This window comes from Tachypleus tridentatus, chromosome 3 (genome assembly GCF_004210375.1).
Source record: "Tachypleus tridentatus isolate NWPU-2018 chromosome 3, ASM421037v1, whole genome shotgun sequence".
NCBI lineage: Eukaryota > Metazoa > Arthropoda > Merostomata > Xiphosura > Limulidae > Tachypleus > Tachypleus tridentatus.
Window position 1 is genome coordinate 101,820,870 of NC_134827.1, and position 21,224 is coordinate 101,842,093.

Below are 21,224 nucleotides of genomic sequence, written 5' to 3' on the forward strand. Positions count from 1 at the left end.
CACGGAGGCAATCTGTTGCATTTCCGTTATTCGTGGTGTATAAAATAGAACGGGTATTTTGAATAAATAATAGCAAAACCATGCACAAACACACACGTTAATGTCACGAATGTTTAAATGAAACTGCTAATGAAAAATATATGCACATACACTTCTATTATAAAGATTTTTTTACACTTAGTGTCATTAACTTAAACGTCTGACCAAAGCGAGTACCTGCGTAAATCATAACTAAGACTTACCTCACAAATGAATATGGCTATCTAAATCCAATGTTCGTACTTATAAAGATTATAATGCGTTGTTCCATTCGTCGCGCACCCTCGCTGTTAGCTGTACTTTCGGCCATAATCCCATTTCACTTCAAGGCTTTCATGCTAAGACTTCCTTCAGAGTAGAGTTTATAGCATTATTTTCGCAGTTTCCATTCTAACTAAATTCTGTGAAGAAAATCTAGATCAATGTTAGATCACAGATCTTTAAACATTTTTTTTTTGACAGGTTCTTCATTTTGCGTGGTGGAGTTAACTTCCAAGATCACTAAATGCACTAACATTTATTAGAGCTACGTTAGGGGACTTGATATGCGTATTGTCTAATGGGATTGACGTGCTTCCAATTTCTTCTTCGACATTTTATTATTATTATTAAACTAGTGGTTGATTCAAGATGGGTCTGAAAGTTTCTGAATTTTTTACTTCATGATGTTTGTCAACGTCAAATTCGTGTTTACTATCTTGTTAACGATAGCAAATATGTATATATTTATATATATGTTAAGCTTTGTTGAATCCGAAGTTTTTTGTTGTTGTTTTTTTCAACCATAATATTCATGTTTTGGAAGAGGGCGTGTTCATCTGAATTGTTTTGAAGTGTATTTTTGTAGCCCATTTTTACCCTAAATGCTGTACTGTAGAAGTTGTTTTGTTTCCAGTGAGATTAATAATTGCTCCTCTGTTCGAAGTAATGTTTTCTTTTCTCTATAAATCTTTAAGCAATGTCGTCTTTAACATAACCTACTTCGAGAATAACTGTGACTTATACCTCCTGTCGAAATGTTTTAGATATTCCTAGACGTCACTCCTAAATAAATTTAATGACTACTCTTTGATATATCAATAATTATTACTCGATTTCAAATTACGCTTTCAATAAGCGCTCTACAAAAAATAAGAACTTCAAAATTCTTTTTTATTGGCATCCATTACCAAGACCTGCAAACAAAACTTTAGTGAAGAGCAGAAAGGTGAACTACATATAACTGGGATAAGAGTAGGGATATGAAATAGGCTTAAGGAATCGTAAGTGTAATAACTGGAATAAGAGCAGAGTTATGAACTAGGCTTAAAGAATCATTAGTGTGTTAACTGGGATAAGAACGGAGATGTGAATTAGGCTTAAGGAATCGGTGTGTTAACTGAGAAAAGAGTAGGGAGATGAACATTAGATACTTGCAAAACGTTTAAATTAAATAAAGTTGTCAAACGTCTTTTAAGTACGTTTTCTTGTACACGCCTATTTCGATCTGTAGTTAGGGTCTTAGAAAAAATAAAAAAACTTGTGTACCATTTGGTACAGATCTATTTTTGTAAAGATAGGGAAGACCAACAGTAGCAAAGATAACAAAAAACGATCCTATGTTGTATATAAATTTGTCTTACGGACTTAAAGCCTCTTCGGTGTTTACTACAGGCAGATACAAGGGTCTATAGCAATAATATATTTTTATACGTCACTTAAAACGTTACATTCTTAAACTTTTCAAGCATTTTGTAGTTTAGGAATTTGATTACTCATTCAAATGTTGAAAATATTAACAGAATATTCAATTGCATAAGAAGTGCATCATTTTACAACACGAAAAATGAAGTTTATGAGATACACATTATAATAATAATAATGGAAAAATAATACAATTAACGGTTTTCGATAGATGGCGACACGTGTTTGCAGTTTACACCCTTCTTTTTTTTAAAGAATTAGATACCTTCAACTAAAACAATATCTAAATTCATATTATACAAAATAATGTAGGTAAGGCGTTTAGATGTTTTAAATGTACAAATGAAGATAACTAAATATTTTAAATTATTGGTGATTATGTAGGTTGGTCAGCAAGGAGCCAAACCGAACTATTTAGTTTACTAGGATTAATTTTATTTATACTATTGTATAAAAAGATACGTTTGCAGATTATAAAATAACAGCAGAATGTATTGTGGAAATCTTTTACAGCGAGAAAAATATTAAAAGCTATAAATTCCTAAGAACAAAACAAAGACAATATTAATGCATTATTTTTCACTTATCAGTGTGATGGTACAGAAGCTAGTTATTAAAACATTCAACAGAATAGATTATTATAAATGACATCAAGGGTTAGCCAAGTACAAGTACTGGGCGTTAATTTAAATCTATTTTGTACCAAGTATTATAATCTTGTTTTATTTTCCATCACAAATCTAGATACGTTTAAAGTTAGAAACGTTTATAAATCTAGCTTTTAAAATATGTAGAAATAATTTGAGAGTGTATAGGTTCTTCAATACCTAAATGTGCAATTGTTTTGCAAGAAATCTGTTGTGCGTTAGTCAAATACTATGTGCTTAAAAACATTGAATACCTGTTCTGATGTTTAAATTAAACTTATTTGGATTTTAGTTTATGCAGTAATATTGTTCGTGATAGAATGTGCAAAATAGCATATCTGAATTCATAATCGTTTTTACTGAGAAGATTATGCTTACTTAGTTATAAGTTACAAAGATATATCATATTGAGCAGAAATTGTATGTCACGAGAAAGATGTCATAGTGTGCACAGCTTTGAAGTTATTATACCTCACACTCCATGTATTCCTGGATTGACTGTGAACATCCTGGTGAACTCTGGTTTGACATCACTGTTACAGTCCGATTCAGGCGAGCTGCCCTCTACCTTACTTTTGATGTCTGTGAAGCCGTCCACGGAAACACACTTGGAACTGTGTTTGGTCACAAACGTTTTGATTGAGGTTCATAACCTGAAAGAGAATTATTCATAAAAAAATATGTATCACTAAAATCCACATGTACATGTACATGTTATGATGTACGGCTTGCCATACTTTTAAATATTGAGAACATTGGGTGCGTATGAAATCATAAAGGTTCTAGAAGCAAAAAAATGATCAGTGATGGTGGCAGGTGGTGTGTGTCATTGTGTGGATTTATGTGTGTGTGTGTTCCTCGGCCCCTTTGGTGGTGGTAGTTGAAATAGTAGGCGGAAGTAGTGGGTGTCATTTTTTGTTTTGTTTTAAAATACTGGAATGATAATTACCAATGGATGTTTCACTGTAGCGATCTGTCGGTACGAAGTGATCATTCACAACAAAACAAACTAGTACAGAATTGTTTGTTTCCTTTTTTAATTTCGCGCAAAGCTACACGAGAGCTATCTGCGCTAGCCGTCCCTAATTTAGCAGTGTAAAGCAGCTAGTCATCACCACCAACCGCCAACTCTTGAGCTACTCTTTTTTTTACCAACGAATAGTAGGATTGATTCTAACTTTATAACGCCCCCACGGCTGAAAGCGCGAGCATGTTTGGTGTGATGGGCACTCGAACCCGCAACCCTCGGAATATGAGTCGAGTGCCTTAACCACCTGACCATGCCGGGCGGTACAGAATTAACTCAATCTTTAATTACTCATTGGGGCCTGGCATGACCTAGCGCATTAAGACGTGCGCTTCGTAATCTGAGGGTCGCGGGTTCGCGCCCGAGTCGCACCAAACATACTCGCCCTCCCAGCCGTGGGGGCGTTATAATGTAACGGTCAATCCCACTATTCGTTGGTAAAAGAGTAGCCCAAGAGTTGGCGGTGAGTGGTGATGACTAGCTGCCTTCCCTCTAGTCTTACACTGCTAAATTAGGGACAGCTAGCACAGATAGCTCTCGAGTAGCTTTGTGCGAAATTCCAAAAACCAAACAAAACCTAATTACTCATTGGTATTATTACCGTACCTTTATTTCTACAAACTACGCATAACGTTTTCTAAACTTTAATGAAACGTCTAGGCATGTATCTAATATATAAACATATAAATTACAACGTTAAAAATTTAGCTTCCAACATTATTGTCATGTACCACACATTTAAATGTTTGGAGCTTGATCCCTACTTGAGAAACCTGAACATTGAAATTAAAAGGTAATGCTATGGCTTGCTACTTAATGTTACAAGAATACGTTGTTAAACAACATACATACTGCATACGTGGAAAATAGGAGTTGATGTTCTTTCGAAACATGTAGAATGTTACCTCAAAGTAAACCTTTATTATGCTTATAAATCGTTGTTTGCCAATGTGTTGTCATGCCTTGTTGTTCTGGTGTTCATTTGTTTTATAGCCCTCTATTCGTTTATTCTTAAATATATTTTAAATTGTTAATGCCATGACAAATTTAAAACATTAATAATTTTCAATGCAGTCATTTTTACAATCATTGATAAGATTTAATATTGTATTTTCGATTATCAAAAAATGGTATCTGGTGGTGCAAGCAACACACAATCAGAAGAATTTCCATAGGTGGCATTGTTTATTTTGTCTGCGCTTTGTTCCAAATTTGAAATTTGGAGGGTTTCAGTGGTGAGTTAAAAAAAAAAAAAAGTTCTTGACTCACCATTTGGATTTATTGGAAATTTATGTTATTGGTAAATTCGTTATAGTTAATAATTTATAAAAAACATAGAAAGAGAGAAGCAACAATGTACTCATTACGTTATTGTGTCTTCGAACTTCGAAGCATATTCAGGATAAATTCAGTTTGTGAGACGTACTGATCGTATTGTTTTCGCGCCTTTCTATATCTGGAATATTACTATTGGTTATTAGGCTTAACGGAGAGTGAGGTAAGTATTGTTAACCGTAAAACAATAATAAGAAATTGTTAGTTGTGGGTAGATTTTAAACCTGACAGTTAATACCGCATGTGAGGTCTACGATGTATTATAATTTGTATTGATTAGCTTTGTGTAATATAGTAGTCATTGAAAAAAAAATGATGAAATGACCCAATTTCTGTATATGTAAATTAAAAATACACAGAGGGCTTCAGTAGTTCTGATAGTATGAGCTATAGTGATACTATGCAGTAAGTGTAATAGTAATTATTCGGTTAGTGGGACTAATTCAGTAATGTTAGTATTGATGGTACTTTAGTTTATATTTTTAATGTGTATGTATATAACTTGCATATCTATCGAAACCCAACAAAATCAGCTGAAAAAATTTGGTGCGTAAATAATTTATAAAAATGTGTTAAAAAAACGCTGGGTCTGTTTGAACTTAAACTTTAAAGATGTTAACAAAGAATATGCCATATTCTGTTTTAATATATAATAGTGTGAATTAAATTTACCTTATCATAATCTGTATGTAAATTTTTAGTTTTAGAAAGTTTTGGAAATAATATGCGTGTTCAACTGAAAACAGTTTTAAAGTAATGCCCACTGTTATTTTTGTTCAGATCTAATCTGTGTTGACATTACGTGACTGGACTATGTAAATAATAAACCACAAAAACATAATGAATATAAATAACATTTTGACATTTTCATAAAGAAATGAAATTTGTCATTTCTTCTTTTGCAATAGTAACATGTCTTGTTATAAGATTTAACAGAAAACTTGTGTTTAAGCCTTCTTTTTAAATCCTTCACATTATGTTAAGAAATTTATTTTTTATGTTTGCTAGCAATGTAATTTTAAGCATAAAATTAGTTGTTTTGTTTCTTGATTATGTTGCTTACTATTTCCATGATAGAAAAGGTGTAAGTTTTTTTTTTGTGTGTGTACTTGCATTTTCAGTAATGTGCCATGCAGATTAGCCAAAGTGTAGACTTAGAAAGTGGGTAGGTCAATAAACACAGTTCATGTGTTGGTATTTTGCTCTTCAGATGTGGTCACTTTTACATCAGTCAAAACTTGATGGTTTGAGTGTACAGTAGCTGACTGAAAGCAAACCTTTTATTGATAAAAATAGTTTAGTTTAATTAAACATTTTTTTTTTACTAATAGTGTGTCTGAGGGGTCAGGCCTTTGCACTTTTTTCTTTCTTTTGTATGATGATGGTGTAATTATATAATTAGCAAGGTTTGCTAATGATATTAAAATGTTGGGTGTTTTTAGCTCGATTGAGAATGTTATTGAAGTACAACAGAGTGATTTGTAGATTGATTGATTAGTTGTATAAATATTTGGCAAATTATTTTCATTATTGTAAGTGAAAATTAATGTTTTTAGGTTATCATAATTTGGTTACAAATTTAATGTAGGTAAGTAGCTGCTCACTAACATGACTGGTGTACTTGCAGACATAACATTTCTCTATACAGTTTGTTGATTAAGACTTTCTTGTATGACTAATTTTGGTTGTGTCATCTCAAATAGGATATTGACTTGTTAGAAAGATTCCACTGTGTGTGGGGGAAGGTGGTGGAATTATTCTGAGAGTCTGAAATAGGATATTGACTTGTTAGAAAGATTCCTCTGTGTGTGTGGGTGGGTGGGCTGTCAGAATTATTCTGAGGATGTAAGATAGGATATTGACTTGTTAGAAAGATTCCTCTGTGTGTGTGGGTGGGTGGGCTGTCAGAATTATTCTGAGGATGTAAGATAGGATATTGACTTGTTAGAAAGATTCCACTGTGTGCGTGAGGAAGGTGGTGGAATTATTCTGAGAGTCTAAAATAGGATATTGACTTGTTAGAAAGATTCCACTGTGTGTGGGGAAGGTGGTGGGATTATTCTGAGAGTCTAAAATAGGATATTGACTTGTTAGAAAGATTCCACTGTGTGTGGGGGAAGGTGGTGGAATTATGCTGAGGGCCTAAAATAGGATATTGTCTTGTTAGAAATATTCCACTGTGTGTATGTGGATGGGAGGGTTGTCAGAATTATTCTGAGGATCTAAGATAGGATATTGACTTGTTAGAAAGATTCCTCTGTGTGTGTGGGTGGGAGGGTTGTCAGAATTATTTTGAGGACGTAAGATAGAATATTGACTTGTTAGAAAGATTCTACTCTGTGGGTGGGTTGACAGGCTGTCAGAGTTATTCTAAAATAGAATATTGACTTGTTAGAAAGATTCCACTCTGTGTGGGGGGAGGTGGTGGAATTATTCTGAGGAAAGAGGGTTGTCTTATGTAATAAAAATATTAAAAAAATTTTTTTTAAATTATAAGAGATGATCTTCAAGTGTATAAGGTTATATTGGAGGGTAGGAATGAGTAAGGTAACTGCCATGGTTTCTTTTTTACTGCTACCTGAAGACAGAAATAAATAAACACAAGATTAAGATATGTTTATGTTTAAAATACATTTTTACTTCAAGTGGATTTCTCTTCATCCACAAATGACATAGAAAAGTTGTTTCTATTAATAATAGAGGAATATAGTTCCATATGGACTTTAAAAAAAAATCAAAAGGTTAAGATTTAATTTATATTTTTCTCAGCCATAATAGATCAAATCGTTAATTTTGTCCATATTTGATGTTTGTAGTCGCACGGTAAACACATTTTCTAACTTGTTAATAATAGCGTTATTTCTGTTATAGAAACCAGAAAAATTGTCGTGTTATAAACTAATATTATTAATTGAATAGCATTCCTACTTCTCAGAAAAGTTTATTTCAAATAAAAAGTAGAAAATCTAGATGTCGTAATAAAACAGCAACATGATCTATCCTTTATCAGTTACTGAGCGTTTTATGGAATTTTTGACATTTTTTAACTTAAACAAAATCATTATCTTGTTTTAAAAAAATAATATTTCAGAGTTTGTAAGTCACAGTGACAGTTTTGTGTTTTGTAAGGTTATGGCAGATAAACAGAAAGATGAATTCTACAGTAAGGGAAAGGAGTATTGGGAAATGGTTCCTGCTACTATAGATGGAATGCTGGGAGGTTTCTCAGAAATATCCACTGTTGATATTCAGGCATCAGCTAGGTTTTTGAACATGTTTTTACAAGTAAGTTGTGTATGTACTCATAATTTACATTCATATCACAAACAGTCTTTGAAGTGAGAAACTGAGAACTCTGCAATTACAGTTGAAGCTCTTTGAGATGATTGAGGGTAATGAACGTGATTTAAGCCTAATCAGTCAAATCTTTGATAACAATTCCAATGACTAACAGAAATTATTATTAACACTGAAAATGACCAACTAGTGTTTCTACTTGTTACAGTTTTTGTTTGTTACAACTATCTAATAGTTTAAATATTTCTAATACCTATTATGTTTTGTTTTGTTGTTAAGCCTAAATCTGAATAATTGGTTATTTGTACTCTGCCCATAATATGTATTGAAACCCAGTTTTTGGTGGTGGAATTTTCTTCTTTCTTCACATTTGTTCAACTTTGAGCCAGCACAGCCTGGTGTTTAGGGGGTACCTTATGATGTTAGAGTTGGGGGTTTAATTTCTGTTGCCACTGGCCTTGCTTGCCCTTTTAGCCTTTGTGACATCATTTGTTTCTTTTGAAGTTGTATTTTCTCACTTGACTAGTTTTATCTCGGGGCTACTCAGACAAGAATCTATTAAACGAAAGCTCCGTAACTTGAATAATAATTCTACTTGTGTTAAATTAAACTTGCTTTATGGGTGTTAAAACTAAAATAAAGTACAGAACATTTCAATCTTTGGACACCTTCAGGTTAACAAAGAACTTCTCTGTACTGTATTTCAATTAAAGTTTCAATACCTGTACCATCCATCTTGAGAATACATTTTTTACTTCAAGCGGGTTTTTCATCATCATGAATAAACTTGCTTTAATTCTTTTCAACTAGCTATATAAATACTTTTACAAACTATTGTAGGTCTATATTATATCCAAGTTTACCATCTACTTTTATTATTGCCTTCTAGTGTTAATCTAAGTTATACGTGATGGGCTTCCACTAGAAAAATAACTCTCTTAGCCACAGTGACAGTTGTTTAGTCACAATTTTAGGTTGCCAAAAACTGTGTGGTGCATGACTTTTAATATTCATCAATTGCATCCAGTAAAAAATAGTTGTAATTATGTGAAAATCTACAAGACATTAAGTTTTGTACTATTTTTTTTATTCCCCAGCAATCTTCCCCACCAAAAAAAACCCAACAAAACAAACAAAATAAATATGATAAAGAGAAAAATAAAGAAATACATTTCTCAAAATAACACAGAAACAAAAAAGAATGACTTAAAACTAGAATACGGTAGCATGACTGGTAAGTAGATAAATCCAATGGCAGTTCGTCAGCCAAATCATTCTCAACAGAAGATGTGATAGAAGTTGACACCTGAGGTTCCAAAGCCCATTTCTTCAACAGGGAATAGTACCCATGTCTGTCTTTGTGAGTGATCCAGTATTTGAATGCAGAGTTGAAGTCAAAATGATCTAAAGGTTTGGACTCCATGGATAAGCTCAGTAACACTTTTATATCTTGGCCACAGACAGACTACTCCTGGCATCTGTTTTGATGCTGTTGTACCTGCCAATTCCCTGCTCACAGTCAACAGATGTAACTGGAATTATTTATCCAATTGCTGCAAGCTGAGACAGATTTGGAAAAGTTTGATGGGTCTGGTGGATGTATTCCTTGTAGAAGCTCTTCATGTTTCTCAGTGATGTCGAAAGGAGAGAAGTGCTGGATGAGTTTTTCAGATCATCCTCACCAGATACTGCTTTGCTGTGACATGGGCTAAATATTGAAAAAAAAATGACATGATGTTAGTGTCTGGGAATGTTACTTGTAGTCTTGTGACCATGTCTTCAACAAATGACTCAGCAGCTGATCTGTACTTTTCACGTTGTTTATCAATATACTTGATGTCATAGCCTCTGTAAGAAGTGTAACCATTGGCATCAGCAGCTTGTGGGAGTTCCTTCAGTGCAGTCTGTGTGTAAGGACCAGGGATGTGTACCAGTGACTGAATTGACAGAATTGGCCCATCAATAATTGCTTTAGCCTGATCATAAGATAAATCAACTCTCTGTAGAGATCTTGATAAAAGTCCAAGAATGGCAACAGCGTCAGCCAAAAAATGTGTCATCGTGACAAAGCTGTAACATGACATTTGCTGGACTAGACCATGTAGCAAGGCTCAGCCTGGAGTACCACGTTCCATTGCTACGACCTGCAGGCAGCTTATCACAGATGCAATACAGTTCACTAGTGCTTGGATGGAATCATTAAAAGAGAGCCATCATGTGAAGAACACTTGTTTGATTTTGTTGCTTTGCTCTCTTCCAGAACCTGACACAACTTAGGAGAATATTTCAGGCTTTTTGCAAACTGGTTCAAAAGTGAAATGTACTTCACAAGATATGGCACCTGGTTTGCTGCCTTTTCAATTGCCAACTGTAATCTGTGTGCCAAACAATGACTTGTTATTATCCAGGGACTTTCCTCCTTAACAAACAACGACTTGTTATTATCCAGGGGCTTTCCTCCTTAACAAACAATGACTTGTTATTATCCAGGGACTTTCCTCCTTAACAAACAATGACTTGTTATTATCCAGGGGCATTCCTCCTTAACAAAGAACGACTTGTTATTATCCAGGGGCTTTCCTCCTTAACAAACAATGACTTGTTATTATACAGGGGCTTTCCTCCTTAACAAACAACGACTTGTTATTATCCAGGGACTTTCCTCCTTAACAAACAATGACTTGTTATCCAGGGGCTTTCCTCCTTAACAAACAATGACTTGTTATTATCCAGGGGCATTCCTCCTTAACAAACAATAACTTGTTATTATCCAGGGGCATTCCTCCTTAACAAACAATGACTTGTTATTATCCAGGGGCATTCCTCCTTAACAAACAATGACTTATTATTATCCAGGGGCATTCCTCCTTAACAAACAACGACTTGTTATTATCCAGGGGCATTCCTCCTTAACAAACAACGACTTGTTATTATCCAGGGACTTTCCTCCTTAACAAACAACGACTTGTTATTATCCAGGAATTTTCCTCCTTAACAAACAACGACTTGTTATTATCCAGGGACTTTCCTCCTTAAATTTTAAAGCAACACCTGTTTTTTTATTCCCACCATGACATTTGCACCATCAGTTGTAAGTCCAACCAAGTCAACATCAAACAGTCCTCAATGTGCCATGACTGAGTGCATTGTGTTGTAGATAGAATCAGCCCCACTCTTGGTCAGCTCATGCACAGCAAGGAATCGACTTGTAACCTCACCTAATGATGAAAGATATGTGATATAAATTATCAGTATAGAGGTGTTTCCTGCATCAGTTGCTTCATCTGCTTCAAGAGCAAAAAATGGGAAAGGTGATGCCCGAAAGTCTGTCTGCATTTCATCCTGAACTACATGATTTAGGGCACTGTCCCTATCATCCAGAAACTGGCTATGGGTGTATATGAAGCTCTTTGTTCCACTTTGTGACTGAGTCTGTAGTTTCTTTAAAGAGGTCACTCCATGTTTAATAATATATATAAGAATTTGTGTTTTGAAATAAGATCACCAATTTAAATAATAAACAAAGATATTTGGAAAAGTTGGCTAGCTACTTAATTTTTGATAGATATTTTCAAAATGTTTCACTTTTAGAAAATTGTCAAATTGCCTTTTGTTTTAAGAAAATACTGTAGAAAACAGAAAGTATCTTATTAATACTAGAATGAAGAATATTCTTACATTGAATACTTGTAGTGGAAGGAGGGAATGAAACTTTACAGTTGGGATGGCTTCCTTTGTTTGTACAAGTAATGTGGCCATCTGTGCCTGAATGCCACCTTTACACCCCACATTCACAGCAGCAGTTGACATGTCCTTCTTCAAAACTTGTGATGCTACTGCACTGCGATGATCTTCTGACCGTGCATGCTTCACCAAGTCGTCTTTTTTAGGCTTAGTAGCAGTTTTTTCAGTGGTAGCATAAATATTTGTCTTCTTGTTGTCCCTGCATAATTTGCAATGAAATGTATTTTGTTGGGAAACATGTTCCAGCCAAGGAAACTGTGAAAACCAAGTTTCTTTAACAACTCTGTGAAAATCATGGGTAAATTTTTTTTCACACTGACAGTCTGATCACTGCTGGAAGCTTCAGTTTCTTCAGAGCTGTCTTTTCTTTTGGAAGTGGATTTCTCACCATAAGTTGATGTTGTTGCTTCGACCTTCTTTTGAAAAAAATTTATGTATCTAACTGTTTAGACGTCTTTTTATCTGATCTAGGAGTTGTCATGATCTAAATTCAAACACATGTCAAACGAAACTTGGGATTTCCACTTTGATACAGACCATATGTTGGTTTGATGAAATTCAGGTTTCCTCTGATTACTGTATGTGTACCACGGGCAGAATCAAACATGTAGCATAAGAAATGAAAATAAAAGAAATTATTAGCACAGCTGAGTAATATTTTTTTTATTTAATTTGTTAGTTGTCATATCAGTGAAATCATAAAAATACATATATAAAGAAAATATAGGTTACAGTCAGTGGTAGTTTTTAAAGACGTTTCTTCAGCTCGCTGGGGGTCATCTCTGGTCATTTGTCATCATTAATGGCATGGATGGTGATAAAAACCACGAAAGTTAAGACCAAAACTTGAGTAGAATAAATAAAGGAAAACCATCCAAGACCAAAAAATTAACTTTTGCCACTGTGGCAAAACCAACACTAGATATTTTAGCCACAGACTGTTCCTTTTTGGCAATGGCGATGTGGCTAATGGCCAGCAGAAGTTTAGTACATGTAAAGGAAATGTAAATAAACCCAGTTCTCATTTTTTTTACATGAGATTCTAAGCCTCAAATTACTGGTTTGTTTTTATGTTGTTTTCTAATTTAGTGGTCCACATTTTGTATCATATTTACCTTGGATATGTTTTTGTCTGTCACAATGTAAAGAACAGTGAAATTATTCATTTTCTGTGTAAAATACATAGGGGACTCCAGTGGTAATAGGTGGGTTTCATTTTAATGTTGATGGTACTCCTATTTTTGTTTGTGCATAACTTGTACTTGTGACCCCATAACAAACAAAGAAGCTGACATGGTTGTTTTGAATTCCTCAATGGAAATAACAAATGCTATGGCAAAACTTATTGGCTGTGTCATTTTATTTTATTCAGTATAAATACAGTACCACTGTTTTTTGTGATTAGATTAGGTGTCAGCAACCCAAGTAATAAGAAAAACCTCTTTTTTTTATTTTGGTAAAACTGCAAAGTGCTGAGAGCTGCAAAGCACACAACCCCTATTTCAATAATTGGACAAAGAGAGGGCTAAATAATTACAGACTGCTGACCTATGGATTAGATAGTGCTTGTGAACATACAGAATTCATCTAAGGCTGTTTCAGAAAAATATATAAATAATGTTAGATTAGTTGTAAATTTGTACAGAAACATAGATTGGTTGCCATCTTTGCAAACCAATAGTGCTATGTAACACAAATTTTGTTCCTGGATAGTATGTGTTATTTCTTAACTGCTTATGTTATAAAAGTACAGAAAATGGCCATTATTCCCTTCAAACTTTGCTTTTTGTGACCTGGATAATAAAAATTAGAAATTAACCTATTTTCTATGTTAAAATGAATAAATTTGCACATTTTCATTTACATAAGGTCTGAATAAACAACATATGAATCAAGATTTACATGTATTTATACTAAGTTATACAAAAATGTTTAGAAGTGAGTAGTTTTTTGAGATTTGCAACTGCAATGTAACTCACTTTCATGTATCAGCCCCCAAATATAGTCTCCCATCGTGTTTTAGTTATACAGTCCAAGGTCACAAAAGCAAAGTTTGAAGAGAAAAATAGGTCTTTTCCATTTACTTTAGACACAAACAATTGGGAAATAACACTTTCTGTCCAGGAACAAGAAAAAGTAAAAATTCTGTTACATAATGTTGTTATTATTAAGAAAGAACTGAATATAAATTGTGTTAATGAGTGAAATTCTTACAGAATAAAGACAAGTAAACTTTAATCTCCGAGGATATTGAAATGTTAAAGGTTGTTTTATTTTTTTATGTCTTGTACTTTTTACATTTTTTACTTTCTCTGTACAGAATAAAGAAAACCCTGTGGGACATAAAAAAGCTCTAGATTGTGGAGCAGGGATTGGCAGAGTTACTAAACATCTACTACTGAGATACTTTGACAAAGTAGACATTGTGGAACAGAATCAGAACTTTATAGATCAGGCCAGGAAGTACATTGGTGAGCCTGCTGACAGAGTTGAAAACTTCTACTGTTGTGGTAGGTGTTTGGGTATGTTTGTACACTGGATTTGTGTGAGGATTTATTGTGCGGGTCTTAAAACTAACCATTTTGGCCACGCTGGTGAAGAAAAATCAAACGATCCACAAGTTTCATGTTCTTAGCAGATATAACTAGATAGTTGTCACAAACTTTCAGGAAGCATTGCATTTTCGGTCTTGTATCTTTCTAAATACTACAAATATCTCTAGTTTTAAATAATGTTTCTTTAGTATACAGATAATTTTTTGAAATAACAGTGTCAAATGTCCAATTATTAGATAAGTGTTTCATTATAAATTAATTTATTCTCAGAAAATTAATCAAAATATTATCAAAATTCATATAAATAACCTTTTGATGAACTTTCAAAGTGAAACGGACCAATATTATTTAATACACAAGGAAAGACATGCATATAAAAATGAGATAATTAATCAGAAGGGGTAATATCACGTCACGATATTACAATAGACAGTATTATCAGTGTAAGAAATATTCAGAAAACACCAGTGTTATGTACAATACCCCACAAGTGATCATTTAAATTCATCTTGGAATCAGAAGGGGTAATATCACGTCACGATATTACAATAGACAGTATTATCAGTGTAAGAAATATTCAGAAAACACCAGTGTTATGTACAATACCCCACAAGTGATCATTTAAATTCATCTTGGAATCAGAAGGGGTAATATCACGTCACGATATTACAATAGACAGTATTATCAGTGTAAGAAATATTCAGAAAACACCAGTGTTATGTACAATACCCCACAAGTGATCATTTAAATTCATCTTGGAATCAGAAGGGGTGATATCGCGTCCGCGATATTACAATAGACAGTATTATCAGTGTAAGAAATATTCAGAAAACACCAGTGTTATGTACAATACCCCACAAGTGATCATTTAAATTCATCTTGGAATCAGAAGGGGTAATATCGCGTCCGCGATATTACAATAGACAGTATTATCAGTGTAAGAAATATTCAGAAAACACCAGTGTTATGTACAATACCCCACAAGTGATCATTTAAATTCATCTTGGAATCAGAAGGGGTAATATCACGTCACGATATTACAATAGACAGTATTATCAGTGTAAGAAATATTCAGAAAACACCAGTGTTATGTACAATACCCCACAAGTGATCATTTAAATTCATCTTGGAATCAGAAGGGGTAATATCACGTCACGATATTACAATAGACAGTATTATCAGTGTAAGAAATATTCAGAAAACACCAGTGTTATGTACAATACCCCACAAGTGATAATTTAAATTCATCTTGGAATCAGAAGGGGTGATATCACGTCACGATATTACAATAGACAGTATTATCAGTGTAAGAAATATTCAGAAAACACCAGTGTTATGTACAATACCCCACAAGTGATCATTTAAATTCATCTTGGAATCAGAAGGGTGATATCACGTCACGATATTACAATAGACAGTATTATCAGTGTAAGAAATATTCAGAAAACACCAGTGTTATGTACAATACCCCACAAGTGATCATTTAAATTCATCTTGGAATCAGAAGGGGTGATATCACGTCACGATATTACAATAGACAGTATTATCAGTGTAAGAAATATTCAGAAAACACCAGTGTTATGTACAATACCCCACAAGTGATCATTTAAATTCATCTTGGAATCAGAAGGGTGATATCACGTCCACGATATTACAATAGACAGTATTATCAGTGTAAGAAATATTCAGAAAACACCAGTGTTATGTACAATACCCCACAAGTGATCATTTAAATTCATCTTGGAATCAGAAGGGGTGATATCACGTCACGATATTACAATAGACAGTATTATCAGTGTAAGAAATATTCAGAAAACACCAGTGTTATGTACAATACCCCACAAGTGATCATTTAAATTCATCTTGGAAAGGTTGGTATGACCTAGGAAGGTCAAAACATTGTTCTCTGTTTAACAATAAAAGTGTTAATACCCATACAACCTGTTCTGAGATACATTTTTATTTCAGGTGGGTTTCTCGTCATTAAGAATCATTTGTATTATATATTATTATTTATATTAATAGCTCATAAGCTGCTACAGTTTTCTTTCTGAAGGCCTCAGACAGCTCTTTTGCTCTCACCATGGTGCTCACTCTCACTTCAATAGTCAGGAGCACACCAAACTAAATGTCTGAGGTTTAAATAGAGCAAGCCTCATTCAAAATGCTGAATAATCATGTGCACCTGGTGTGATACACCTGTGTGCAAGTTGAGCCATTTTAAGTAAGAATAAATGTGGGGCTGTCCTAACAATTTCACATGACTGTAAGCATTGTACTTGTTCTAACACCAGCAACAGCAAATTGATTGGATGTTTTAAGAAAATGATCAACCCCAACTCTAATAACCTTTTCTTCAGAGCACTGTTAAGGTTATTCTCATTAAAATTATGCTTATAATACAAGTTATGATATCTCGCATTACCTTCCTTTTATTGTATACCTAAAATCCATTGTCATTTATTTGTGCAATTTGCCAGAAAATCTAAATCCTTTTGTAAACCATCAGCAGCATCCTCACTGAGGACAACAACAAAGACTTTAATATCATCAGAATTCTACCATCTCTCATTGATGCAAATCAGAAAGAACAAAGGCTTTGTTGTAAGCTTTGTGTTAAGTGACAAATAAATGGTAATCTCATGTGTGCTTTGATAAACAATTCATAAACGTTTCTGTGGAATGAAAGTACTCAGACTAAATCCCTGAAGTTGGAAATTGGTGTATGAGTGTGAAGCACTATATAAAATAGTCTGTGATCTCTGCTGTGTTTTATTCTTTATATTGTGCTTTGTACTCAAGTTTTTGTATCGTAGCTAAAGGTTTCATTGGTTATAACTATGTGATACATTTGAAAAGAATTAATATTGATTGTATGTAATCTTTCTTCATATTTAATGATGAGAATGGTATGGCTAAGGGACACAGCTATAATTTTGACAGGGTAGGAATCATCTTCAGTTAAGACAGCTGTATTTTACTAAGGGACACAACTATAATTTTGACAGGGTAGGAATCATCTTCAGTTAAGACAGCTGTATTTTACTAAGGGACACGACTATAATTTTGACAGGGTAGGAATCATCTTCAGTTAAGACAGCTGTATTTTACTAAGGGACACAACTATAATTTTGACAGGGTAGGAATCATCTTCAGTTAAGACAGCTGTATTTTACTAAGGGACACAACTATAATTTTGACAGGGTAGGAATCATCTTCAGTTAAGACAGCTGTATTTTACTAAGGGACACAACTATAATTTTGACAGGGTGGGAATCATCTTCAGTTAAGACAGCTGTATTTTACTAAGGGACACGACTATAATTTTGACAGGTTAGGAATCGTCTTTAGTTAAGACAGCTGTATTTTACTAAGGGACACGACTATAATTTTGACAGGGTAGGAATCGTCTTCAGTTAAGACAGCTGTATTTTACTAAGGGACACGACTATAATTTTGACAGGGTAGGAATCGTCTTCAGTTAAGACAGCTGTATTTTACTAAGGGACACGACTATAATTTTGACAGGGTAGGAATCGTCTTCAGTTAAGACAGCTGTATTTTACTAAGGAACACGACTATAATTTTGACAGGGTAGGAATCGTCTTCAGTTAAGACAGCTGTATTTTACTAAGGGACACGACTATAATTTTGACAGGGTAGGAATCGTCTTTACTTAAGACAGCTGTATTTTACTAAGGAACACGACTATAATTTTGACAGGGTAGGAATCGTCTTCAGTTAAGACAGCTGTATTTTACTAAGGGACACGACTATAATTTTGACAGGGTAGGAATCGTCTTTACTTAAGACAGCTGTATTTTACTGAAGGAAACGACTATAATTTTGACAGGGTAGGAATCGTCTTCAGTTAAGACAGCTGTATTTTACTAAGGGACACGACTATAATTTTGACAGGGTAGGAATCGTCTTTACTTAAGACAGCTGTATTTTACTAAGAGGGTGGTTGGCTTTTAGGATGGGTTGCCTTCAGATGTGGCAGACATAATTAATTTAGTCATTTAAAGATCTAACAGGTATGGATAAACATTTTTGAAAAAATGAATTAATTGTAATATTAAATGTTTATGTACCTATATCAGCATATAGATTTAGTTTTCACAGAAGTGACAGTGTGTGTGTCATTGCTCATTTAACACGCATGCTTTGTGGTCTTTTTTCTTGTTTTTTTTGTAAGGTTTGCAGGATTTTACTCCAGTGGTCAGAAAATATGATGTCATTTGGTGCCAGTGGGTAACTGGTCATTTAACTGATACAGACTTTGTCAGCTTTTTGTCAAGATGTAAGAAGGGACTGAAGAAGAATGGTTTGATGATAATTAAAGACAATCTGACTTCATCAAAAGAAGTTGACGATGACAACCAAGACAGCAGTGTGACACGACCTAGGGAATTGATGGTGAAACTTTTTGAAGAGGCTGGTTGTAGTCTTATAGCAGAAAGAAAACAGTACAAACTTCCCAGAGGTTTGTATGAAGTGAAAATGTTTGCTCTGAGGTGATAACTGACCGGTGCTTCTTGTGTGATAAAACACCGTGTGTTCCAACAAACTTGAAATAAATATGATTTTTGTTTTGGATGCCTTGTATAATGTTTTGTGTCTTGTAACCTTTTTCATCTTAGGAGTAAAAAAAAAAGCTTAATATTTAATGTTCTCCTTTGTGCTTTGGTTTTTTTTTCCTCAACAGTGAATATGTTTATTGTTGGTAGCTGCAAACATTTCATTGTTAGTATTTAATGAAATGTAATTTTCTATTTCTGTTCTAACATGTGTTCATAAAGTGGATAAGTGTTGTGTATTTGAAGATGGATCAGTTCAATAACCAGTAATTTCATGAGCTGAGGAGAAGTAATGTTTTATGTAAATCTAATTTCAGTATTATGTAATATGAAAACAAAAGTAAAAGATTGACTGCTTATTACTACAGATAGAAATTACACATTTTATGGTTGTTGTTTTAGTTTCACGAAACTTGGTAACATATCCAGACTGATTGGGATTTTTTTTAATGTAGACTCAGTCCTTTATTTGAATAGTGTTTCAAGTGAGAACACTTACAAGCATTTTTCTTTCTTTCTCACCCTCTCTCTCTCTCTCTCTCTTTCTGAGGTCCAAAAACAAAGCTGGCAGGTTTCATCCTTGGCCCTCAGAATCTTACACAAAAATAACCAAAGTAGGTTTTTTAAGAACATTCAGTCCAGTTACTGGGATGAAACTATAGAGCTAAAACATTTGTATGGATTAGTAATGTGATTGTTTATAAATTTTTACTTGCTGAAAGAAAAGTTTCGTAGAAAATTCACATGGTGTATAACACCTATGGCAGTGAAGTGTTATCCATAAACTACTGGTATAAATTCCATTATATGTGAGACCTAGCATAATATATACCCAATCAACTTTGGTATTGATTGAAAGTACCTATCACCAGTGGTGTTTCAACACACAAGATGTGTTGTTTAAATACTGTTATACTTACTGGAAACCCATATGAGGATAATAAAGAGAGATTTGTTAAATATTATTATCTGTTGCTATGATGATTACATTTTTTATAGTATATTAATACTATAAACCATTGTTTTGGAATAGATGGACCCATTTCTTTTTTCATTAGAGAACTCAGTGTGACTGGAGATGAAACAATCATAAAAGATAGCATACATATTCATTGCAATATACATTGCTTGCACCGAGATGATTCAAAATGTAAATCTTATGCGTAACAATAGGAAATTGGTAATAAAAAAGGTAAGGTTAGGTTAGATTAAAACTGGATAGACTTGTTTATTCACATTAAAATTGATAATCAAATTTGATGCTTGTATTTCAAGTTGTGATTTTCTAAGCAAATGAATGAATAAACTTCTGGTTTCTTAACATAAATATATTAAGAGCTGATTTTATTATTTTTTATTATTTAAATCTTGTTTTCTTAAGGTCAAGAAAACATGTGGGTTTGAGAAGTCTTAACACAAAATGATAGAAACCTTTTAATCCAAACACTTGAAAGGCAAACCTATCTCGAGACTTCAGGGGCAAACTGGGAAAGCTTGTTTATGTTGTCTTGATCACTGATTTTACAGCTATTTCAGTCAAATTTTTGTCTACTATCAGTAATACGTTCAGCAACAGCAGAAGTGTTTATTTGTGTTGATAAGATGCCCTGTGTTTTTGTGTTGTTTAAACCATTATACTAAATGTCTTGCAGTTTGTTCAGTATGAATTTTTTTATTGCTGTGTAAGGTTTTCTACACAACTCCTTTGGTTGTCAGAAAATCCACTAGTTGTATGGGAAAATATGTTAAAAAGGGTTGAACCAAATTTAAAGCAAGCTTGTACTTCAGATGTTTTACAGACTTCTTGTATATTGTGACTGAGTTTGGGATGAAAATAATAGTTATAGTTATGTATGACTAGTTCTGTTTTTGGAAGTCTGCACACTTATTTAATAATACTGTTAGTGATCCATTGAATGACTGTCTTGATGTATTTCTATTTAACTTAACAAGAGACAATACCTTATTTCATGACTCGGAGATGATTAAACTTGTAGTTAAAATTCCTATCCGTGTGTATGTGTTGGTTTCTTGTAAATATAGGCCCAGCATGGCAAGATGGTTAAGGTGCTTGACTCCCCATCTGAGAGTCATGGATTCAAATCCCTGTCACATCCCCAAGAGTTGACAGTGGATGGTGATGACTAGCTGGTTTCCATCTAGTCTTACACTACTGAATTACGGACAGCTAGCACAGATAGCCTTCGTGTATCTTTACACAAAATTCAGAAACAAATATACATTCTTGTAAACATAAGTGAAAGGTCAGTCCTCTATGTGAAAGAGGGCATTTCCAAAAAGGGTTGAGTTTTGTTTT

General features: G+C 33.8%; 1 protein-coding gene across 5 annotated transcripts; it reads left to right on the forward strand.

Annotated features, from left to right (window-relative positions):
• The first annotated feature begins 4,577 nt into the window (after window positions 1–4,577).
• Window positions 4,578–20,234, forward strand: Ntmt (N-terminal methyltransferase). 5 transcript variants are annotated; one of them, XM_076495959.1, is made up of 4 exons: window positions 4,578–4,894; window positions 7,845–8,016; window positions 14,093–14,282; window positions 18,526–20,234. In XM_076495959.1, the coding sequence occupies exons 2-4, from the start codon at window positions 7,864–7,866 to the stop codon at window positions 18,846–18,848; spliced, it is 666 nt and encodes a 221-aa protein (XP_076352074.1). In that variant the 5' UTR covers window positions 4,578–4,894; window positions 7,845–7,863; the 3' UTR covers window positions 18,849–20,234. The 5 variants fall into 5 exon arrangements, with proteins under 5 accessions (XP_076352074.1, XP_076352072.1, XP_076352073.1 ...); XM_076495957.1 differs by having other exon boundaries at window positions 7,861–8,016; XM_076495958.1 differs by lacking the exon at window positions 4,578–4,894 and adding an exon at window positions 4,994–5,136 and having other exon boundaries at window positions 7,861–8,016.
• Window positions 20,235–21,224: the final 990 nt, after the last annotated feature.